Here is a 26,030-nt window from a genome sequence, read left to right as displayed (position 1 = left end):
AATAAACATTCTATAAACAATAAATAAATAAAAATTCCCTAAAAATAATTTTTTAAAAAGATGTTCTATACATAATAAATAAAATAAAAGCATTAAAAATATTATATACATAATAAATTAAAATAAAACCATTAAATATTTTATGCACAATAAATTAAAATAAAACCATTAAAAATATTCTATACACAATAAATAAAATTTGAGATTGTGGAGATGTAATTCTGAGGCCAGTCATTGTGGAAGGTCCTGATGAGGAGTTCGTGATGACCACGAGGTAGGAGGCATATAAATTTAATAAATGAAGAAATAAATGCCCTGTGGTCTTGATGGTTTGCTTGCAGATGTTTTATTGTCATTGGTGTGAGATACCTAGCTAGGTCATGAAATGTCTGCAAGAAAACCACCAAGCTCACCTCCACCTCCTCTTTCTCCTTCTCTTTCTCCTTTTTTTCCTTCTATCTTTCTCCTCCTTCCCCCACCCCCCACCCCACTCCCTTCTAGCACTGATGATGTTACTTAGTTTGGTAATGAAATGTCTGTAAGAAAACCACCAAGCTCAGAAAGCAGCAAGGATCCCACTATCCTCCAACTCCTCTTTCTCTCTCTCTTTCTCCTTTTTATCCTTCTATCTTTCTCCTCCTTCCTCTCCAACCCCACTCCCTTCTAGCACTGATGATGTTACCTAGTTTGGTAATGAAATGTCTGCAAGACAGCTCAGAGAGCACCCAGGACCCCTCATTACAACCTCATTACAAACTACCGTCCGTCTCTTCGTGCTCAGAAAAAGAAGCCCGGGTAAGTCCTTTGCTAGCTGGCAGGTTCTAGGACGCCTGCCGCCACCAAAGCACCTTCCCGGAGTTGCTTTTCTGAGCATGGGGAGACGGACGGCACAAAATACCCTCCGTCTCCCCTTGCTCAGAAAAGGAAGCCCGGCTAAGTGGATTATTATGGATTATTAATTAAATTAGGGACAATAAGGATATATATATGTGCATTCATAAAAGGGGATTATAGTACAAGAATATCTAATTATAGGATAATTGCATTGCTCCCAATCACAATCAGAATGTATTCAGTCAATATTGCAAAACTCTATTCATTAGTTCTAGAAAGGTCAGTATATAGAGAATTTCAAGTTCAGAATAAAAAATTAAACTGATCTTCTAAAAAGCATTAAGGGAAAATATAATGATAACAGCATCAATTATTGAAGACATCACATTAAAAAAAACATAAAAGCATCCAAAATGACTAATTCCCAAATATATTCATGAAGGCCAAATAGGATATATTATAGGCAGCCTTTATATTTATATAAAAATATAAATAATTTAAGATAGCAAATGAGCCTAATTTTTCTTTCTCCTTTCGTTTTCCCCATAACAACCGTTGTGTAAGGCATCAAAAGTTTAAACCAGGTTAAGAAATATCCAATTGTGTTTTTTTCTATGGGCAGGTTTTACTGCATACATACAAAATACCCTGTTCTCCCCAAAATAAGACCTCCCCGGAAAATAAGCCCAATTGGACTTTTGAGTGCATGCACTAAAATAAGTCCTCCCCTGAAAATAAGCCCTCACTGAAAATATTGCAACACAGCAGCAGCTATGAGGTGATCATGCTTGCCACCTCCTACATCTCAAAAATAATAAAACCTCCCCGAAAATATGGGCAAGTGCTTATTTTGTGGGTCAAATGAAAATAAGACCCTGTCTTATTTTTGCAGAAACATGGTATGTATATATGCAAGCAGATGTAAAAATTTAAAAAGTACATTCTTGCCAGCTATTTTGCACTGTAATAATCTCTAAACCCATTGCCATTTATGCAGTGGATAAGAGTTTTTCCTAGTATGTAAGAAATTGCTGGTTTGAAACCCAGGAAAAACATTTATTTAGTTATTTTGCTTGTTACTATTCTTTTTCCCTCATGAACTGAAAAAATAACATGTTAATAATTTTTGCAGACCCCATATTTTAAATATATGGTACATCAGCATATGATAAACTTTCCCAATAAATTGTTAAGATCCAGTGTTACTTCTGTCCTCATTTTAACCCACAGTCTTATATCTTATCCAATATTTTCATTTTAAATTTGGTTCAACCAAGAGCTTGTCACAACCAAAATCAAGTTTGCTGAAGACCATAAAGAGCTTTAGGAAGACCATAGAGGATACTGTATATTGAAGAAAAAATGTAGGGTACCGTGGAAGAAAAAGAGACGAAGGCACTAAACATTAATCAAAAGAAGTTGGCACAAAGGAAGAAAAACTCCTTTTTGTGACCTGATCTATTGCCGACAAAGTTTCAGAAACAATTTCTAGAATAAGATACTCAATTCTATCCAGAACTTGGTAGGAACTTTTCCATGACCTATTTGGTAAACTTTCTTCACCTATGGCCACAAATCTTTTATAGATCTCCAGTCACTATTTCAGAAACTGCTAAAGTCAATGCACAATTGAACAATGACAAAGTAGTTGAGAGGGATCTGATCCAAACAGAACTTCAAAAATCAAATTTTGACTGGTGGACTCTTTTCTTTGCCTCCCAATTTATCACCATTGATTAAGTCTTTACAGGTGCCTAAGGAATAGATCATCCTTAACAATGTCATTTTTTAAGGAAAGGTGTGGAAGCTACAATTCAATAAATTTACTGTAGTATAAACATTTGTATAAAATTTGCTCCCCAAGCAATAATCTGGCTGCTAATGTATTTTAGAATATAGAATAACAGAGTTGGAAAGTCCAACTCCTTGCTCAGGCAGGACACCCTGTATCATTTTAGACAAATAGTTGTCCAAGCTCTTCTTTAAAATGTTCAGTGTTGGAGCATTCACAACTTCAGGAGAACAGTTGTTCCATTGATTAATTGGTCTAACTGTCATGAAATTTCTTCTTAGTTATTAATTCTTCTCTTCTTGATTAGTTTCCATCCATTGCTTCTTGACCTTCCCGTTAGGAAAGCGAGTGTGCAGAGAAGCGTATTGAGAGTGATGTGGAAGAACATGCACAAACCAGCATACAAGTACACCGAATAGTAAAAGTAATAGTATTTTACTTATGTGGAAAATAGAGGTATTCAGAGTTCAATTTACACACTGTTCAGTCAGTCAGTCAGTCAGTTATTAATGTTCTCAGTTAAGGAGTGATCCATCGAACACAGTCCAGTACCATATAATCAGTTCAGCACACAAAGTCGCTAACAGTAGCAAAATTCACAGTAACTCACGATACACCTACAAGCAGTATCCACCGATCAGCATCTAACAACAAAGAGCTAGCAGTCATTGTGGCTCCATCTTATGGCTGCTTGAGGTAACAGCAACCAATCCAATTTTACAGCAGTACTTAAAGCTACTGTACTTCCATCATGGTTTATATATTGCTGACCCAACTGTTAGCTTACATTCCTAACATCCTTCCCTTTGAGTAAGCAATATACATAACCTTATAGTCTGAATCTGTATTCATCACAACAATGTTTATGTTTTACAGTACCTTGAGCTTTGGTAAAATGATCTGCAATGTTATCTTCAGACGTACAATACTCTAGTGCAGTGATGGCGAACCTTTTTTGGCTCGCGTGCCAAAAGTGGGGGGAGTGCAGGGGGGGTCGAGTGCGGGCGTGCCACACCCATAATGCAACGTGCAACCCCCCCCAGTGCGCATGCGCGCACAACGTGCAACCCCCCCATTTTTACATTTTTTTTGCCCTCCCCAGGCTCCAGGGGCTTTATAGGAGCCTGGGGAGGGCGAAAAGAGCCTCCCCCAACCCCCCGGAGGCCCTCCGGAGGCTTCAGGGACTGTCCGGAAGCTTCCCTGAAGCCTTCGGAGCACTTAAAACCACCCTCCGAGCAACCCGGAAGTGATTTCCAGGTTGCTTGGAGGATCGTTTTAAGTGCTCCGAAGGCATCAGGGAAGCCTCGGACGGTCCCTGAAGCCTTCGGAACACTTAAAACGACCCTCCGAGCAACCCGGAAGTCACTTCCGGTTTGCTCGGAGGGTGGTTTTAAGGGTTCCGAAGGGTTCAGGGATGGTCCCTGAAGCCTCCGGGTGGGCGTGGGAGGCTCTTTTCGCCCTCCCCAGGCTCCTATAAAGCTTCTGGAGCCTGGGGAAGGCAAAAAAATAGCTTTTAAAAAGGTGAACTCAGCTGGCCAGCGCACACATGCGCGCTGGCCAGCTGACAGGGCAGTGCCTCGCATGCCCTGACAAATGGTTCTGCGTGCCACTTGTGGCACGCGTGCCATAGGTTCGCCATCACGGCTCTAGTGTAATCACTTTACTACTAACACTTTATTTTACATTTAGATATCTTAAGTCAGTATGCTTTGTCCTTGTTTTTACAGCAAGATTGGATACCATCTGAATTGCTGCTTGGTTGTCTTCATAAATGACAATAGGCTCCCGTACATCAATCCCCATATCCAGTAGGAGTTTCTTGTAACAAACCAAATCCATACATAACAAAGACAAACATGAGAATTCAGCCTCCATTGTTGATAAACTTAAATGTTTTTGATGAATAGACCACCATCCAATTAACGCTTTTCCTAAAAATATCGCAATACCTGATATGGATTTACGTGTAGACACGTCTGTAGCAAAACTTGCATCAGCGTATGCAGTTAATCTCAGTTCATCCTTAGGCTCTAAATATAAGGCAATTTAAACTGTCTGTTTAAGATATCTCAATACACGTTTAACAGCTTGCCAGTGCCTTTCAGCAGGTTCAGCATTAAACCTGACTAATTTATTTACACTATATGCTATATCTGGCCTTGACCAACTGCTAAGATAAGATAAACTACCAATTAGGGATTGATAAATACCTTTATCAAATACAGGGCTTTTTACATCAGCATGGCTAAATTCTTGACTCATTGGAGTTTTAGCCTGTTTACACAGTTCCATTTTAAAAGTCCTGAATAGCTGATAGATCTTCTCATTTTGTGATATTTCATATCCTCCCCTAGTTTTATCTATTTTCAAACCAAGATATTGTTTAATTTCACCAAGGTGTTTTATTTTAAACCGCATTTTTAATAGTGTAATAATCTCAATAGCCTTTTGCTCAGTTTTAGTGATTAATGCTATGTCATCAGTGAACAATAGCAACAATGAAATCATACCATCACTTTCTTTTTTAAATAAACAAGGATCAGCCATTCCAGCTTTGAAACCTATCTTTGCTAATTCCTTCACTATGCATTGATTCCATTCATAGCCTGATTGCTTTAAACCATAAAGACTCTTTTTTAACTTCCAGCAATCAGTGTTGCTATCAGTGTCTAACCATAAAGGTTTCTTTAAATATATAGTATGTTGCAACGGTGCATGGAGATATGCCATCCCGACATCTAAATGATTCACTACATATCCATGCTGCCCAAACTAATGATGCACGTAATGTTGTAGCTCTTAAACTAGGTGCAAATACCTCATCATAGTCATTGGCTGACTGATCAAAACCTTGTGCTACTAATCTGGCTTTATGGGTAACAGTCCCATCTACACTTGTTTTAATCTTGTAAATCCAATTACATCCTATGGCATGTTTACCTGGGGGTAACTTTACATTTTCAAATACCTCCAACTCTTGTAAGGATTTCAGTTCCCTGTTCATTGCTGTTTTCCAAACTATCTGCTCCTCCTTAGGATACGTGGATAGTTCATGATACGTAGCAGGAACTTTATCTACTTGATACACTATACTAGCTTGATATCTGTCAGATGGTCATGTTACATGGGTTGAACGTCTAGGCAACTCAGGGCTCACCAGTGGACTCTCCTGCTGCATCTGCTCCCATTCTTCTAACTCCTCCTGATTCTGCACTTCCTCTTTAATTGCTATAGCTGGTGTCTTTGTTACATCACTAGGGAATACCTGGGTGTCAATAACTCCATCATTGTTAAATTCCAATTTATCTCACCCAATGGATTCAATAAATTGAGCATTAGTGCTACAGTATACTTTAGTGGTGCCTTTTTCCCAAAACATAAATGATCTATGGTTGGCCTCGTAACTTACGAAAAATAACTGTCGAGCTCTATGTTGTCCTTTCAGTCTTACATGTGAGGGAATATGCACCCACGCTGGAGCTCCAAATGTGTGAAGATAGCTTAAATCAGGTTTTCTGCCATGCCAACGAGTGAATGGCAATTCACCAGTTGTTATATTTACCACATTATTTAAAACATGGTTACTGCACATCATAGCTTCACCCCACAATGTTTCAGGCAATCCTGAATCAACTAACATAGTTCGAGTCATAGCTTGTAATGTTTGCCCCCTTTCGTTCTATAAACGAGTTATGTTGTGGCCTATAAAGAGCAGAACATTTATGCTCAATGCCAGCTGATCTCAACATTGTTTGAAATTTACAGTTCCGTTATCGGTTACAACAGTAATCACCTTAGATTTCATTTTTCTTTCAGCAAATCTTAGCCAATTAAAGAAATGTTGAAACTTTTCTGTTTTGTTTTTCAATAAATAGCAGAAACCGTATCTTGAATAATGATCCATGATACTCAAAACATAACAGGCACCTCCCAAACTGGGTTTCATAGGTCCAATTAGATCAGCAAAAACAACTTCCAGAGGTTCCTTTGTTTTAAAACCATTAAGTCTGTTTGCTGGAGTAACCCTGCTCTTTTCCTTACTACATATATTACAATTTAAATACTTACTGCAAGGTTTTAATTTCACTCCCTCTGACAATTTAACAGTTTGTTGCAGCATCTTGAAATTAATGTGCCCCATATGCCCATGTAGTAAATGTATGCATTCATCGTGTGGTTTCACATTATCATACACTGAGTTAGCTGTATGGGCATCAAATATAACATATAAACCATTTGTTAATTTGGCAGTAACCCTATTACCTTCCTTTTCAATGATACAGTTATTTCCCCTAAAGGTTACTACATAGACAATATTAACTAGAGCCCTTACTGATAATAAATTAAATTTCAATTTAGGTACATACAACATGGATAAATGCTCATTTACAAATGAACAATATGCTATACCTTCACCAGATGCTTTCACCTTCCATCCATTTGCCAAAGATACATGTTGCTTGCTGGCGAACAGTTTTACAAAATAGTTTCTATTTCTAGTAATGCACTGTGATGCTCCACTATCAACAATCCACGAATCATGGTTTACTGGTGCATTGCTAGAGATAGTCAAAGTAGACATAGCTAAGTAGACATTAGCATTTTTCTTAACCTTTCTAGTATTCTGTTGTTTTGCATTTTTACAGAATCTAGCTATATGCCCCTTAGCCCCACAAGAAAAACATTTTCTAACAGTATAGGCAGTGGAAGGTGACTCCTCATGTTGTGGTGGTTTCTCTCTCAGTTGTTCTCTTTCCATCCGTCTTCTTGACTCTTCCAACAGGCATGCAGTTATGTCAGTCATGTTAGTTCATCTCGGGTTAAGACCTCAAGGGAAGATACGAAATCATCATAACTCTCATCCAGTGAGGACAGAATGATGTAGACTTGATGTAACTTTGAGAAAATAAGTTCTTTTTCATGTACTTCCTGGAAAACTCTTTTCATAAAGTTTAAATGAGCTAACATATCTCCACCTTTCAGAAGACGTGCCCTAAACAGTTTGCAGGTAAGATGTATATATGCACCTACAGTGTCACGTACATAAATCCTCTTCAAATTCTCCCAACATCTTGCAGCAGAATTTTCCCCACAAATATGAACTAATTGTTGGTCAGTCAGTGTTAGACCAATTATACACAACGCTCATTCGTTACATTGTTGAAACTCTGCTATCTTCTTGGCATCATCCTCGTCATCTGGATCCCAAGAAGTTGCATCCGGTGGATTCTGTACAGCATCCCATAATCCCTCATTACGCAGGAGTAGGCTGCATTTCATAGACCAGGAAACATAGTTTGTCCCATACAACCCGGTTATTAGTGATAACTTGCAGATGGGAGCACACTTGCTGATGGGGCGTGTGCCATCTTCTCCACGATAGTAACAATGACAAACTAAACAGCCGTCGTTATATGGCGTATCGACAACAACTCTCTTTTAGCTACGTCTGGTACAACCTGGGCCCATAACCAGTGTTAGGTAAGCTTCCCGTTAGGAAAGTGAGTGTGCAGAGAAGCGTAATGAGAGTGGTGTGGACTTTTAGGGGGGGGGTGCATCTCATACTCTGAAAAATATGGTATATTTGCAAAACTTGAAAGAAGCTTATCATGGATAACAGAATGGATAACATTTCCTAATGTCAAATACAAACTACAGGTAGTCCTCGACTTAGTTAATTTAGGAACTGTTTGAAATTACAGCAACACTGAAAAAAGGTGATTTAAGCAAAGTCAATGGGGAAGCCAGATTCACTTAACCCATGCTACTCACTTAACAACTGCAGTGATTCACTTAACAACTGTGGCAAAAAACGTGGTAAAATGCAGCAAAATTTACTTAACAGATATTTTACTTAGTGACAGAAATTTTGGGCTGTTTTGATCCATGTAAGAGTAGTTTTTTCTGTAAATATTTAATAAGATAATATGTCCACTTGAAAGAAAACCTTGAATTTATTTGTGAAGGGTGTATAACTGTTATGTAAAACAATGTTCTTATTTGTAGACCTTTGATAACAAAATAAAAAAAAACTATTGCAATTTGATTATTGAATGAAAATTAATCAAAATGAAGCTTCATTTTAAATTGAGCGCTACAAGTTCTTATTTATAAGGAAAGTTGTGGTTATTATGGTAAATAGTAGCATTTAATAAAACCTATTTGCATATATATTGGAAGAAATAAGGATATCACTTTCACAGACGATAGAGCAGGAGAGTTTGTTTGAGCTTGTGTAGTATAGATCTTTCACCAATGTAGTGCTCTTACCCTTGACAATTAACTAGATATTCAAACTACTGATGTGTTTGACATCAAAATCTTCAGTTTAGGACTATCATATCTCTGAATCCAAAAATAAGGGCATATTTGCATACTAATTGCATTTGAATAAGTTTCTGTGATAAGCATATTAATTTGCATAGTATTTTAAGTAATTTGCTTTCAGCAACCTCGGTTTATACCTTTATTCTACTTGTATAGCAATGCAACTAGAATAAAGACTTTTATTCTACAAATACAAATATAGCTACCAGAAGCTGTATAGGGATTCTGAAACAGTAAAAATAATGTTAGCCAATATGCAGCAAACAGTGCAATAATAGTAAATGTGGTTACTGATGATGTGTCAAAATACAAATGCCCAAAACTAAGCTAAAAATTATAAAAGCATCTTATCCCTTTTTGTTTGCTTTTGCTGCTGTGTCTCTGTGTATTACTCACTAGTTTAAGTCTTTGCTTCATTCAATAATAATTAATCAAAGCACAGCAAATACCTTCAATATCCAAGGCTGAGAAATAGGTGTTACAGAAGACCAAGATGCATATAGATCAATAATATTTTTAATTGACAGCAGTAGTTGAAATTAATCTGTTTTTAAAAATTGCAAAACAAAATAGAATTCACTCAGTATCTTTGTTTTGTTCTCATTTACTTTTTGGAATGTTCTCCAGCATGCTACTTAAAGAGGGAAGTATGACCCTCAGCTGGGAAAAAGTTGTTTCTTTTGCTGCAGCTATCTCTTTAGTGACTACAGGAAAATACAAAAAAAAAATGACTCAAGTACCACAATGAATTAAAATATTGCCAGAAGATCTTAACCTTTAGAAAGTTTAATCTGTTGGAAAATGTGAATAATAATAGCACATGGAATGTAACATTGTCACAGCAAATATATAAGCAGCTAGGAGAAGATGGGTTTAGAAACAGCTATCCTGCAATATCACATTTCTACTTTCCTACCCCGTTAGTCTGCTGTAAGCTTTTAGCATTTTTGACAACGCATATTCCAGTTTTGCTTGACAAAAGCCATTCAGTGGCCAGGGTTTAATATCCTCAGTTAAATAATAGATTGCAGAAGAGTGTGATATTAGGAACCCTTTTAATATACCACTGAAAAAGAAAAACAAGAAATCCAAGAAGAAAACAACATGGTTGCACAAAGATCTCTCTCATAAACTGAAAGACAAAAGGATAACTACAAAAAATGGAAAGCCTTATTAACTATTAATTAAGGCAGAATATCAGCAGATAGTCTGAATCTGCAAAAGTGAAGTCAGGAAAGCAAAGACTCAGAATGACAAAAACTTGCAACAAAAGTAAAAGATAATAATCAAAGGGGCATTGGTCCTGCCTGATATTCTTTCTGATATGATTTCTCTGAGTAGCTCCGGGAGAGTGCAAGAATGGGTTGTCTTGTCTGTTCTGCCTAGAGACCAAGCTTTCAACTTTGTGGCCATGCCCCATCATAACCCTCTCTGGCCCAGTTTCAGCAAGGACATAGCTGCGAATTAAATCTCAACAAGGTTAAGTGATAGCTCCTGGCTTCAGACCAAGTGGTTGCCAGGGTGGGCTTGCACTCTCCAGGAGCTACTCAGATAAAGGGCGTATCAGGCAGGACCAATGCCCTCCTGAGTGCTTCCGGGGGAGTGCAAGAATGGGACTTACCAAAGCTGGTTGATCTAAGGGTAGGACGTCGCTTGGTTGGAAAACCTCATATCCACATTCACTCTTTGCAGGACCCTCTGTCCAAAGGATGTTTCCATCGAAGCAAATATGTCCAATTTGTAGTGGCAAATAAAATGAAAAGGGGAAGCTCATGTCGCCGCCCTGCAAATGTCTTTGATGGACTCTTGCGTAGTCCATGCCACTGTTGTTGCTGCACTTCTGGTAGAATGCGCAGTCACCTCTCTGGGAGCTGGTAAGGCCTGTATTTCATAGGCCTTAGTGATGCAAGCTCTCAGCCAACGCCTATTATCAATGGAGTTACCTTTGAGCCCATCGATGAAGGGTAGAAAGACACAAACAGTGCCTCAGTCTTCCTAGTAGGGGATGTCCTCCTGATGTAAATCCTGATGGCCCTCCTCATATCCAAGGTGTGCCATTTCTTCTCTGGGGTATGAGTTGGTGCTGGAACCAGGAGTTCACCTTGGGGATGAAGTAGGGATTCATCCTGAGGACCACCCTGTTCTGATGAAATATACATAAGTCTTTCCTGACTGAAAGAGCTGCCAGCTGCGAAATGAGCCTGGACGAAGGGCCAAATGTGCCACTTGAAGCTCCAGCCAATTGATGTTGTTGTTCAGGTCTTCCTGAGTCCATTGATTCTGAACCATGTGAGACTGGAGATAGGCAGCCCAGACAAATAGATTGGCATCCGATGCAGCTGGGCTCTTTGAAGGCACATCCCTTGTTTAGGGCTGGGGATGTCCACCATCAGAGGGACTGCAATACCACTGGGTCGACCAAAACCCTGGTCTAGGAGTGACTGCTGCAGGCCCACTGAAATGGGAGCAGAAACCGGTGAAGGGGCCTGGTGTGCAGTCTTGCCCAGAAAACTATAGAGATGCACGACACCATTTTCCCCAATTGCTGAGACAGGAGGTCTATGGGGACCTTGCATTCTTCCCGTATCTGTTGAACAAGGGATACCAAGCTGTCCTGGCAGTCCAGTGACAGAAACACTTCACCCAATCTGGTGTCGATCACTTCTCCCAGATGCAAGAGTTGTGTGATGGAACCGATGACTTTTTTGGAAGTTGACGGAGAAGCCATGATTTTGTAAGACTGTGATCATGATTTGTAAGTCCTCTGTTGCTCTCCTGAGTGAGGACGCCTGGATAAGTATGTCATCCAAATAGCATTGCAGACATATAGGTATTGACCTGAGGTAGGCTGCCAGTATTGCCAGGACCTTGGTGAAGGCTCTGGATGCTGACGCCAGGCCGAAAGGTAATGCCCAGTATTGGAAGTGAGTTCCTTTGTAGCAAAAGTGTAGGAATAGGTGATGGGCAAGAAGAATTGGCACATGAAGGTAGGCCTCCATCAAATCAATGAAAGTGAGGAAGTCACCCTCCCCAAATTCCTTCCAGGATGGATTGGAGGGAATTCTTTTTGAACCTCCTGTAGACCAGATGTACATTTATTCTTTTTAGATCTAAATTAGCTCTCCACCTCGCCCCCCCCCCCCCAAATTCTTTCGAACAACAAAGTGAGTGGAGTAGAATCCCTGTTCTCTTTGACTCTCTTGGACTGCCTCAATGGCCTGAATATCCAACAGGTATTGGATGTCAGTCTCCATGAGACCCTGCTTTTTATTGTTCTTTGAGACAGGGCAATGAATAAAGAAATTCAGGGGTGTGGAAAGGAATTCCAGAGTGAGGCCTAGCCTCACTGTGTTGAATAACCAATTGTCTGTTGTTACTGCCTCCCATTGAGCCACAAATAGAGCTAATTGGCCACCTATGGAAGGATTGGTTTGGGAGCTACCTTGGTCCACGAAAGGAGCAACTTCCTATTCCACAAAAGGGCTGTTTGTCCTGGAGTTGTCATCTGGGCTGGTTGCGAAACCCAACTCTGGCTGGCTAGCATTCTGACCTGTGAGGAAGAAACCTCTGGAGCTGAGGAAAAACTGATTCAATTGGCCAAAAGGAAGACTTGCAGTAGTATGATGAGGGGCACCGGTCAGCCTGCCTAAATGAAGATAGAAGAGCCTTGTCCTCTTGTCCTTATTTTCGATAAGGATCAGCTCTAGGACCTCCCCAAATAGCATGCCACCTGTGTAGGGGACAGAGGCTAGCCTCCATTTGGATTTGGCACCAGCCTGCCAGTGACGAAGCCAAAGCATCCTCTTAGATGTAATGGAGAATGAAAGAGCTCCGGAGGCATACTTTGCTGCATTCAGGGTGGTATCCCCCGAGAACTGAATAGTTGCTATTAATTTATTGAAGTCCTGCTGGAGCTTGGCCTCATGCGGTGGGATCCTCTGTTGCATTTGATGAAGCCAGAGCAATGAGGTGGTAGTGGCCATCTTGATTGCCCATGCAAGTCGGCCTGGCCTGTTAATTTTATTTAATTTTTAAAATGTGAGTGTTATATAAATTGGATTTGTTTTTTGGACTGTTTCTAATTTCCTTTTAACTTTTGTACTATGTGTTTTTTAATGCTGTACGCCGCCCTGAGTCCTTGGGAGAAGGGCGGCATATAAATCTAATAAATCCAAATCCAAAAAATCCAATCCATGCTGTAGGTTGGTGCATCTTGTGCAATGTTAATTCCATTTTTTATTCTCAGCCTTTAGCCCTTCCGCTATGTCTCCTGACACAAGGGAGGGATGCCACAGGACCTTGAGAGCTTCGGCCAGATTGGGAGCAAATTATAAAAGCATCTATCATTTCTGCTTGGCTTTGGAAAGGAGCTTGGCTGTGCCCAGTTTCTGCACCGCATCTACAAAACGTTGCAGTGTAGGTATGTCCTCCTGCTCCATGGCAGGGTCAGAGAAAAGATGTTTCCTGGGACCACTGAGGGTCTTGGGATGGGATCAGCTCCCATGCCAGATGTTATATTTGCATTATGCAAAAGTGACTTAAAGATAGCAGGGAGGGAGAAGCCTGGTGAAGGTTGGAACATCTGGAGTTAAACCTTAGTTCTTGGATAAATCTACATCTCTTTGGCTCAGGAGGCAGGACTGTCTGGCAAGAGATTGCTGCAGTGCTGCAGTAGTGCTCTGAGAAATAGCCTGGGAAATCAATAATTTTATATCTCCAGGCAAGGTCGATATCAAAGATCAAAGCCTTGGCGAAGTCCAGCCGCAGTAGGTGTGAAGGTAGCCTCTGGAATGGACCTTCTATCACTGAAGATCTGCTGCCCTTCAGTTGTTGCCATGCTGAAAAAAGGATTTACTTTAGCTTCATTGCAGGCTTGGGAAGACAAGTGAAAGGAGTGCTCACTTGCTCCCTCTGGTGACCAGGTATTACATCCCCTGAGTGAGGCAACTGCTGTCTTTGAAAAGGGCGGGAAATTGCAACCTCTGTCAAAGGGGAAGCTGTTTGATGTTCTGACAGTTCCCTCTCAACCCTGTGAAATTGCTTTTCTAAGGCTTTTTGCCTTCTGTTGGCATCCCTTTCAGAAGCCTTGGAGTGTTTGTTAATATTAAGAGCCTTAGACTTTGCCTTTCTGGAAACTGAAGTTTCCACAGAAGAGAAAGATCTTTCAGGGATCTGAGCCCTGTCTCCCTGTTCTGTTCTGCAGCTCTATCCTCCATTTTGTTTGCTTAAAGAAGTACGGCTGCTGCTGCTGCTGCTGCTGCTGCTGCTGCTGCTGCTGCTGCTGCTGCTCTGGTCTGCCTGCTGTATGGGTATGCCTAGCTGAGACTAGGCAGGGACTCTGAGCCTTTTTAGACCAGTAGGGCTTGAGGCTGTAGCGTCTGGCATAGTGGATACTGCCACGGCTTGACACAACTCAACAACGGGTGTGCCTGCCTTGCCTAGGCAGGGACTCCGTGCCTCTCCAGAGGTATCTTGATTTGGCATTGGAGATAGTGCAGCTGATCCAGGGGACTGGGTGATCCAGGCAGCACTAATTAAAATAATCAGCGATCCGGTCGGGCTAGGTAGCTTTGCGAAGCGCCACTGAGATAATTGATGGGCTTTTTGACAAGCTGAAGTTTGGCAAGCCGAAAGGAGTGTGCGGCGGTGAGCCGCTGCCACTTGCTATTGCAATGGAGCTGAATCATGAGAAAAGAGAAATTTAACCTGTTCCTGAGAGTGCAAGATGTTCTGATCAAGTTGTTTATGGCTTAGACTGAGCCGAGAGAGGGTGACAATGGGGCACGGCCACAAAGTTGACAGGTCAGTCTCTAGGCAGAACAGATGAGATAACCCATTCTTGCACTCTCCCGGAATTTTTCAGGAGAAAAATTCAACATAAAAATAACAAGAAAAAAGTCAAGGAAACAAGATGGCAAAGAAATAACAGGCAGTAGAGAGAAAGCAAAGCTGCCTGATTCATTCTTTGCATCAGTCTTCACACTAGAAGAGACTATAGTCCAACCTACCAAAAACATAACTGAAAAGACAGACTAGAAATAAACATTAAAATAAGCAAGAAAATGGTAATAAAACACCTGTCTGACCTTGATGAATATAAATCACCCGGGACCTGACAGATTACATCCCGGAGTTCTGAAGGATCTGGCAAATGTTTTTTCATAACCATTGGATCATATCTTTAAAAAAATCTTGGAGCACTAGGAAACTATCAGAGGAGTGAAACAGCTGATTTAGTTTCCATTTTCAAAAAACGGGGAGGGTGGGGAAACCAGACTCAGAAAAGTATAGACCAATCAGCCTAACATTAGTATCTGGGAAGATATTGGAAAAAATAAGAAAAAACCCCATCTGTGAACATCTGGAAACAAAGTTATAAAGCCAGCGTGGGTTTGTTAAAAACAGATCATGCCAAACCAATCTCATTTCATTCTTTGACAAGGTGACTAAATTAGTAGGCCTGCGAAATGCTGTGGACATAGAATATTTAGACTTCAGCAAGGCATTTGACAAAGTTGCCAAACATCTTGGTAAACTAGAAAAATGAGGGCGCACTACCAGATGGATTTGTAAGTGGCTGACAAACTGTATTCAATGAGTAGTCCTTAATGATACTACATCTACATGGAGGGAAGTAAGCAGTGGGGTACACAAGGTTCTGTTTTGGGTCCAGTACTCTTCCATACCTTCATAAATGATTTAGATAAGGGAATACCAGTAGAAGGGGAATTCGTCAAATTTGCAGAGAGCACTTAGCTGGTAAGAATAGCCAACACCCCAGATATCAAACTCAAGATCCAAAAATATCTTGACAAGACTTGAATAATAGGTCCTATCCAACAAAATGAAATTTAATGTGGAGAAAAGCAAAGTTTTACACCTGCACAGGAAAAACGAAAGTACAAGTACAGATTAGGTGAAACCTGGCTCAAAAACAGTAACTGTGAGAGTGACCTTGAATTCCTAGTGGACAATCACTTAAGTATGAGTCAGCAGTGTATGACAGCAGCAAAAAAAGCTAATACAATCCTTGGTTGTGTAAAAACAGAGGCATATAATCAATATCACGTTGATCACGGCTTTAATAAGGCCACACCTGGAATACTGCTTCCAATTTTAGTCATCCACATTACAAAAAAGATGTTGAGACTTTGGAAAAAGTGCAAAGAGCAGTGACTAAGATGATTAAAGGCCTGGAGGCTAAAACATATGAAGAATGGTTGCAGAATTTTGGTTTGGCTTGTCTACAAAAAAGAAAGACTAGGTGGGGGGGGGGCATGATAGCAGTATTCCAGTATTTGAGAGACTTCCACAAAGAGGAGAAGGTCAATTTATTTCCGAAGCATCAGAGTAAAGGAAAAGAAACAATAGATGGAAACTAATCAAAGAAAGAAGCAACCTGGAATTAAGGAGAACCTTCCTAACAGTGAGGACAATTAATAAGTGGAACACTTGCCTTCAGAAGTTGTGAGTGCTTCATCACTGGTGGTTGTCAGGTTTCGAAGCGTTAATGAAACCAGCCAAACACAGAAACGGTTTGTAAATGCAGTTTGTATTCTTTCTTTGGCAGAAACTGACCAACAAAGCACTAAGCAATGAATAAATTGTCAGAGCTGCCACCCTGTGCTTCCCACCACCTTTTATAGCTACATTAGTAATTAAGATGAACTGTACCCCGCACGTGCGCACACCCATCACCTTGTGACCCAGAGCAAAAACCACCTGACAATTAATCATGGATTGTTTGCAGGAGTTTCTTCAGCTTGTGGAAGTGGGACGATGAGTCTTGGCAGCTGGCCTAGTCTTCTCCCCTGAAAGGCAGCTCAAGGCCTCTGGGCTGGCCCCCTACCACGGAGACAGCATCTGGGGAGCTACGAATTACAGTTAGTTAGGAGTTGAAGGACCCCTTTCCCCTGGTTTTATGGGACGGTAGAATATCGCTACCAGGTGGGGTGCTCTACAGTCCTTGCTATAAACCCAAGATACCTCCGACAGAGGATAACCTTTCCATAAAATACGATATTGTAACCGTCCCCTGTGCAACCTGGAATCTAGTATATCTTGCACTATATAGTGCTGTTTGCAGGAGTTTCTTCAGCTTGTGGGATAGTGAGTCTTGGCAGCTGGCTCAGTCTTCTCCCCTGAATGGCAGCTCCACGCCTCTGGGCTGGCCAGAGCTGACAGTGGTTTTTAAGAAGAGACTAGACAGTCACTGTCTGAAATGGTAGAGGGTGTCCTACTTGAGCAGGGGGCTGGACTAGAAGACCTCCAAAGTACCTTCCAGCTCTATTCTGATTGATTGAATATAGTTACAGAGGTTTCAGTTAAGTAAATAGAGAGTTGAAACAAAACAGGATCTTATAATAGATGTTTGCTTTTTCAAGATCTTCACTTCCAAGTACTATTTATTTAAAAGACTGAAATGATAAGGCATGTTTTAATTACTTTGGAAAATGGCATGATGAATATAATTCATTCTAAGCTCAGGGCAGGCATAACAGGTTAATGGATACTTCTGAAGTGAAAACACACAATTAATAAATAGCCAGCAACTTTTAGTTTCTAGAAAGATGTATTAGGAAAGTGAATGAAAATTGTATTTTTCTTTCTTCTATTCTTTACCAGTTAACTAAATAGAATGTGATGCAGTTGGATGCCAGGCTGGGGTGGGGAATGAGAATCATAAAAACAAAATGATAATGATTCCAAAGCCAGAATCTAGTATTTTATTTTCAGTAATGAAAACATTAAAGCAGAATATGAACATGCAAATCACTTTAATTTTGTTGTCAGCAGTCTGTAAGTGTTGGAAATAAATCCTTACAAAAACTTGGATTAGTAAGAAAAGAATTTTATTAACAACAATAAAAGAAAATAAAAAGCAGTTTGCAAAGCACGGTGAGCTTCAGCAAGACTTCAACTGTAAATTCTAGGCCACACTCCTCAATTCAAAAGTAAGAGTTTTCATACCCGGTCCCTAATGCGACACCCCTTTCCCTCCCCTTTGGTCCCATTGGATAGGTCCTCAGGGGTTACAACTAATCCGAGGCACCTATTAAGAAAACATTAACCCTCCCCCCGCCCCTTCCTGCCCACGTGCAGTTGCAGTTTTAATCCCCAGCTAATCTCCAACGGTCAGAGGCTTTTATTTTTGAATGTTAGCATTCCCTACAAATCCACCCTTTCTATTATTTATTCACCTTCAAAAATAAAACTTACTTATTAAAAGGTTTCAAACTCTCCCTAATTTCTTCAGCATTTTCATATTGCACAATTGCAGTATGTCCAGTTACCCCTATTAGCATCATCATTTGCTTATCTCTATTAGTTACACTTATCATTCCTTTCACAGTACTGTGTACAATACTTCTTATTAGAGGAATTAGACACGGTAGGTACATCAATCCAAGGAATATCATACCTACCATAAATAGGGTCTGTTTCCAATTTCTGAAGATTCCCCCTAAAAATCCTTCATCATCCAAGATTCCAGTCCAAGTTTGTACAGGGATGTGGGCACTCTTTCTCATCCGGTCTGTTATCTCTCTGATTATTTCTCCAGTATCATCAATCTCTAAGCAACGGTTTGTTAAATTAAATTTTCCACACACTCCTTCTTTGGCTAGCAAATAATCTAAGGCTAATTGGTTCTGGTACATCGCTGTTCTTATTTTTTTAATCATTTCAGCTAATAGATCTAGGGGCAGTTTCATTAGTAATGATTTCCACCACCACTTGCAGCCTAATTATCCTATTTAACATATATATTGGAGTATGGTACCCATAAGTTCCATCCACTGCCCATGTCGCAGGATCATATACTGCGATTATCCACTCTGGAGCCAATCTGAGGGTGCCCACCCTGAAACTCTCAGCACTTTATCTCCATCAACCTCTTTAGTCTTTCTTTTGCCCTACTCCGCCCCGAGTCCCTTTGGGGAGAGGGGGCGGTATAAAAGTCTAAATAAAAGTAAAGTAAAGTAAAGTACTCTGCATCTTATCTTTTACTTCCCGCTTTAACCTGGGTCTATATCCAGCTGCTCCAGCATCATCATAAACCAGTACCCCTACAGTTTCTCCTTTCTGGATAGGTATTAGAAAAAAACTAGGTCGTATGGTTCCTAATATACATGTCCCACTCCAATTAATAGGCAGGTGGGCATATGCCCTCTTCCCACAGATCCAATATAATCCATTTGGTGCCACCCAGTTTATATTTTTGTGACAGATTCTGGTGATTCCTTCCAATCTTTTCCATTTACTGGAAATGTTTTTATACAACCCTGTCAACGTTTTATTAGTTCCACTCCACCATTCTGGTTGGTTACTGGAGTTACAAGCTAAGACTCCTTCACATACCATATCTCCTACATCTTCACTAGGTTGGGTTCCTTTGAAGCAGGTTTTCCCCAATATCTCGTTCTCTAATACCCATGCACCAATTCAAGGTAAAATTAAATTCCCAACTCCAGCTAGTGTTACTTAGATCTACCTCGTTGGCCTCCCATGGCCACCTTCCTCTCACTTTTGTACCCCCACATACAAAACAGTTTGTTACATTCAAAATTCCAGCTATATTTTCTGTTAATTCTATAAAAATCATCTATGTCCTTTTTACATTGCTTGAATTCTTTCCTTAGAGCGTTATATTGATTTACTTTCTGCCTGACTTGAGGGCTTTCTGGCACATTTAGCTCCTGTGGTGGGGCTTGTGGCATATTTATTGGAACTTTATTATATGGTGGGGGCAGATATTTTCTCCTCTCTGCCTCTTCTTCATCACTTACCAAGAAGAGGTTGGGAGGTTTTGCTTCCAATTTACTGGCCCATTTGGTTGGGTTCCATATTAGGGCATACTCTAGCTCATTATCAAGAGATTTTCAAGCCTTTCCTTTAACATAATCATATAAGTTTTTGCAGGCAAAATATTCATTAGTTCCTAACCTGGGCCAATTAACTTTTTCATCCTCCCACCAGACAAAAACCAAAGATTCACCATGTCTTCTTTAATCAGATTGAGTTCAGTAACTAACTTGTTATATGGTGAACTCTTCCATCCTTCTAGTAATTTTCCTAGTGCACTCTGGGGTTCAATTTTTAATTTGGAGTTTTAACGAATGTTTTTAACACATTTCCCTTGGAATCCCTTTGAATTGCCCATGATTGGTTACCAGATCCGAGTTATCCTTTCCAACTTGTTCTACAGAGACCTTCTATTATCCACTCAGACATGTGTTCCCAGCCAATTCCCTCATGGGCATTTAAAATGCGGATCCACACTCCTCCTTCACCCTGTCCTTTACCACAATCTTATTGACTGCTGGGGGCCTTTTCCTTTTACCACAATCCTATGGACTGCTAGGGACACCTCATTCACATGCTTCTCACACAAGTCTCAGATTCTCGCAGTCCTACCCAACCTCCAACGCCTAGGTGTATTCTTATTTCACCAGAATTACTCATCTAGGTTTGCGCACGAAGTTGCCCGGTCTGTTCCCAGCAATTATTTCCTGATCCCCTTCCCTTTCTGTTCTCACCTACCTCTATTTCAATCCATGGGCCAGGGTCCCGTTCCGCACTCCTGAACTGCAGAAACAACTGTGGACCATTGAAATCAATGGGGCATGCCTTCCTCAATCGATTCAGCTGTCCAAGGGCCATGGAACAGAAACCTTTTTTAAAAACATTTTTTTTATTTTTTAAACAAACACAAACAGACAAAATAAAAAACATAAAACCCTCTCCTGTTATAAATTACAGAAAGTGTGTCAGTTGGTTACATGTTTTCTGTGCATCCCTTCCATAGTCATCACTTACAATTCATATCAAATCACATATTTTTAAAATAAGTATATTTATATACCTTGCTATTATTATACAGTTGTTCTTGTATTTACTCTGATAGCTTTCATTTCCGTGTTTTTTATCTAACCACAAATTCAATATATCCCATATCCTGTATCATTTTTTATCTATTTAATCTCTAATTTCAAATGTCAATTTACTCATTTCAATCCAGTGTGTGTGTGTGTGTGTGTGTGTGTATGAATTCTTATAATTGTTAAACCTTCTTTTGATGATAATTCTTTTTGCATCCTTTGATATGAATTAAAGTAAAATTATAACAAGGCATTCCATTATATCCTCCTAAAATCATCCAATGTCATTACATCTTTATAACATGTTCTAAATAAAGGTTGGCTATATTTAATAACAAAGCTTTTAAACCTCCTCTCATAGTCTCCATTTACAGTTTATATAAAATTTCATATTATAAAACTAATATGTATATATATGTTGTTATCATTATTAATCATTTATTTAACAATAACTATTATCAGTCCATTTTATACATAGTACTCTAAATTAAACAAATTTAACTTAGTTTTTTATTATAAACTTTCATAACATCAACCTGTATCTTTCCAGTAGTAGCGCAGTCTTATGTTTCTTGCCATTTGTAGCCTTAGTATTCTGGTTACTTTCTTAATAAATCTTGTATGGCCTTCTCTTCACACCTTGTTGTTCATTTTGTATTTTATAAAGACTTGAAACCCTCCATCTTCTCCTTCCATCAGCTTGTCTTTGGTTATCACTGATGCTTCTGTCAAGATTTCTCTCCTTACTTCCGTCAATTTTTCTCTCTTTTCTTCTTTTATACTTTGCAATCTGGGATAAAGTTCCAGACCGTCCATCTCCCCTTTCCATGTTCCACTCTTGCCATTTCTGACCACTTACTGTCAGTATCAACAATTTTCTTATCTCTTTGTTCATTTTTTCTTCAATTTTTAGAACTCTGTCCTCCACATTCTTCATTAGATAAACATCCTCAATTTTTCCATCAAATTTTACTGTTTTGCGTTCTATATTTTCCATTCGTTTCTCAATTTTCTCTGTTACTACTAATATTTTTTAATTTCAAACATAATCATTTGCCATGTTATGGTTTCTTTTACATATTGCTCCATTCTTCCAGCTTATAAACACTGCCACTATAGCGTTCAAGGCTTTTTATTAGATTTCAAGCAAGTTCATTATAATCTTTAAATCAAGGCTTTGTCTTCACTCCAGTCCAGCTACTGATAGCACTCCCGAGGAGCACCTATGCAAACAACCTGTGCTCTTCCTGCTATCACTCTCAATAAACAAAGTGAAAAACCTTGAAGTATAAATCAAATGATCAAAGAGAAAGAAAAGAAAACAAGCCTCTAAGTGTCAGTGTTAATTCTTTTCCTCTGTTGTTACATCCCTCTTTATATTGATCTTTGTATCCTCTTTATATTGCAAACTTAAAAAAGAAAAAAAATCTTAAATGGAAAAAGAAAACAGTCCCAGCCAGAGTTATAAAAAAAATAAGAAAGGAACTTTTAATCCATAAGTAGAAAAAAGAATGGAAAGTAGAAGAAGAAAAACTAAGCTGTTCAGATTAAAAAATAGGAAACATTTGCAAAGATTCCATCTGTATAAAGAAAAATTTAAAAAGATAAAACACTGAGTTTAATATGGCTTAATTTTGCTGCTTACTCTTCTCCGTCTTCAATTTTAGTTTAGCTTTGATATTTTGGGTAATCTCTTTTCTAATAATGACATTTCCTCACCAATTCAACACACTTTCTCTTTCCGCTTTCCTTCTGTTCCAGAGCTGTCCCAACTTCAGCAGCTTTGGAGGTTGCATTTCTGTTGTCAGAAAAAAAGAGCTTCTCCTGGATCAATCAGGGACTTTGCAGTGTCCCTGAGATCAGCAGGACATACTCTTCTCTATTACTCTACAGGACATTTTAGGTCCAAAAGGACCGTCCAGTGGCAGAAATACCAACTACGATCTCGGAGTTCCAAGATCGCACGTCGTGTCATCGCAATGTCAGCTCCCATCCCCAAAACAGAAGCCTTGAGCTCCATGTTGGGGGCCAATTTATTTGAAATAAATCCTTACAAAAACTTGGATCAGTAAGAAAAGAATTTTATTAACAAAAATAGAAGAAAACAAAAAGCAGTTTGCAAAGTGCGGTGAGCTTGAACAAGACTTCAACTGTAAATTCTAGGCCCAAGAACACACTCCTGAATTCAAAAGTAAGAGTTTTTATATCCGGTCCCTAACACGATGCCTCTTTTCCTTCCCTTTGGTACCATTGGATAGGTCCTCAGGGGTTACAACTAATCCAAGACACCTATTAAGAATACATTAACCCTCCCCTCACCCCTTCCTGCCCATGTGCAGTTGCAGTTTTAATCCCCAGCTAATCCCCAATGGTCAGAGGGTTTTATTTTTTAATTTTAGCATTCCCTACTTAAGGTAATCTTCTATAAGCATGGAAAGCTAAGATCTGCATATTAATCTTAAATTAACATTAGTGTTCTATACCAGTTACTGACTAAGTTATGCAGGGAGAACATCTGGAGAAAGATTGTGAGTTGGAGGGTTGGTGTAGAACTTATTCAAATTTGACTTAGAAGGACTATTGAATTTTTCTTAGAAATCTGAATAAATGCTTGCCATTGACAAAAGCAAAATATCGGACAAGGTCTTTGCTAAATTATGCTATTCTTGGATTAAGGCTTGCAATTTGATTTTAAAAACATAATGGTTACTGCTAAAATAGTGATCAGAATGAGATTTTGGAGAAAGAAGTATATTATTAATATCTTGTTCTATTCTGCTTGGTCTGGCGTCTCCTGGCTCAATCCTTAGAATCCAGAGAATCTTTTGTGTTTTCTCTTTCCAGAATACAGGATTATGTGTATTTCTGTATTTTATACATCCTCTTCATCTTCCACATAACCAGTCTGTTTCTGTTTCTTATGGGACTTTAACTTATGATCATGCAAAATGATTTGTGATATCTTAGCTATGCAGCAAGAGCATTGAAAAAAGACTTAGCTGCTTGGGCTAGCTACTTTTTTTAAAAAAATAATGGCTAATCTCATACGTCAATGAGATTTTTAAAAACCTTAGTCCAGTTCCAGTATTTCTGAATGATTAGGAATAAATTGGAGTAATCTAACTATTGGAGACAAATGGGTGAGCTTCAGTACTTCTAAATTTTGAAGAGTCAACCTCAAAAATATTAAGCATTAATTGCCTACTTAATTTGTTAAAAAATTAAAAAGTACTATTAATATGTTTGTTCTTGTTTTTAGGAACGACTCCTGATGAGCCTTTTGCCCAGAAATGTTGCCATGGAAATGAAGGAAGATTTCCTTAAGCCACCTGAAAGAATTTTCCATAAGATTTACATTCAGAGACATGACAATGTTAGGTAGGATTGATATGAACTTACAAAATAAATCAGGCTGTATGAACTTTTCACATATCTACAATGAGAGGCAATGAAAAGCAAAAACATATGCAGTGAAAATCTGAATGTCTGCAAGTGAAGAGTATCAACTTATTTTGAGTGAGTAAAGTAGAAAATACAGTTGTAATATAAGGAAAAATACCATCTCATTCAAAATATTACAAGAGATACAACCAAGCAAAAGCAATACTAGTTTTTAATAGAGATGGACAATGTTTTTATAAAACTCTTTCCTTGTAGGACGTTTTGGAAACCAAGTTAGTTACTAAATTCTAGATTTCATTTGGAACAGAAGCCCTCAGTGATCTCTGTGATTAAAGAATAATTGTAGCATGGCTACTACTCCTGGCCTTGTGATTTTTTTTTTTAATTCAGAATTTAGCTGAACATGTTACATATCTTTTCAGGTACAAACAGAAATGTTCAATTTCTGTCTATATTCCTTTTGACAAATCCAAATTGTACAGTATTAATTTAGTCTTTTCCTGCTTCTGCACAATTATTATTACATTATCAAGGTCCCAATATAATTATTTATATCTACTTTTTTACAAATACTAGATGGTCTGTTTCTTGATGAGTTTGAGCCCACACTCACTATCTTTAGCAGGGGTGGGTTCCTGCCAGTTCTAACCACTTCTATAGAAGAGGTTCCACAAATCTACAGTGCCGTTTAGAACAGGTTCCAGCTCCCTTCCCCTGCCTGTCCGCACATCATCAAGATGAAGAGCGAGAGGAGGAATATTGGGAGTTGAAGTCCACAAGTCTTAAAGCTGTCAAGTTTGAACATCCCTGGGTTTTTTTTCTAAAGGGCTAGGGGTGCAAGGGTCTTATAATTCGACAGCTTTAAGACTTGAGTGCTTCAAATGCCAGAGTTTCTGAGCCAACATTTTGGTTGCTAAGCAAGAGCATTGTTAAGTGAATTTCACCACATTTTACAAGTTGGCCATGCCTACCCAGTCACATCATTGGCAAGCCACTCCCACCTGGTCCAATGGCCGCAAGCCACTCCCACCCAGTCACATGGCCAGCAAGCGACTCCCACAAAGCAGACCACACCTACAGAAGAGGTTCTAAAAAATTTTGAAGTCCACCACTGATCTTTAGGAATATATATCCACATGACTCACGTGCAAATGTGAGCTATATTATTACCTTTGCTTCCAAGCTACAAAGAGCAAGAAGATACACTTCTTTTACTGAACTTCTTCATTTATATATTTCATTGAATTCTGAATGTTTGTAGTGTGCATCTTTTATAGATAAAACTTTATTTAGAATTACATGCCTGAAAGTAAATTAGCATTTAGAATATCAGTCTGAAATCATTTGGAAAGAAATAATTGAATAGTCTCTAAAAAGGAAGATGCTGCATCATCTGACATTAAAAAGGTGATAAGGCACATTGCCAACAAAACCTCTGGGTTGTTGCTTTCCTTCATCAAGTTTCAGATCCATCATTCAGAATCCATTTCTCTTTCATTAGATACTTCACTCCAGTGGGAAATTGTTCTGCATCCCCTTGCTGGGTGAGTGTTTACTACTTCACCAGCACTTCCCATGATCAAGTGGTTTGTAATTAAACTCAGGGACTTGGGTGAGTCATCTACTCCATGGACACATTAATCCATTCCCATTAAGCTATTTAATGGCAGGCCAAATCACAATTCTGTAGAAAGGAATAAGATAAAAAGATATTACGTGCCTCACACATCTCCTGTTTATCTAATCCAACTTTTTTTTAAAGAATGTGCATAAGAGACACAGGTCTCCTGATGCTC

At 39.1% G+C, this 26,030-nt stretch overlaps 1 protein-coding gene across 1 annotated transcript in view; it reads left to right on the top strand.

Moving 5' to 3' along the window:
- Positions 1-26,030, top strand: part of ADCY1 (adenylate cyclase 1) — a 216,805-nt gene that overhangs the window by 84,867 nt on the left and 105,908 nt on the right. Inside the window, exon 3 of the mRNA XM_081932154.1 lies at positions 24,092-24,210. Within this exon, the coding sequence (XP_081788280.1) occupies positions 24,092-24,210 (119 nt within the window). The remainder of the gene's footprint in view (positions 1-24,091; positions 24,211-26,030) is intronic.

The sequence above is a fragment of the Natrix helvetica genome (assembly GCF_964273705.1).
Source record: "Natrix helvetica genome assembly, chromosome: Z".
NCBI lineage: Eukaryota > Metazoa > Chordata > Lepidosauria > Squamata > Natricidae > Natrix > Natrix helvetica.
The sequence above is the reverse complement of the archived record's forward strand: the minus strand, read 5'-3'. Positions and strand labels throughout refer to the sequence as shown.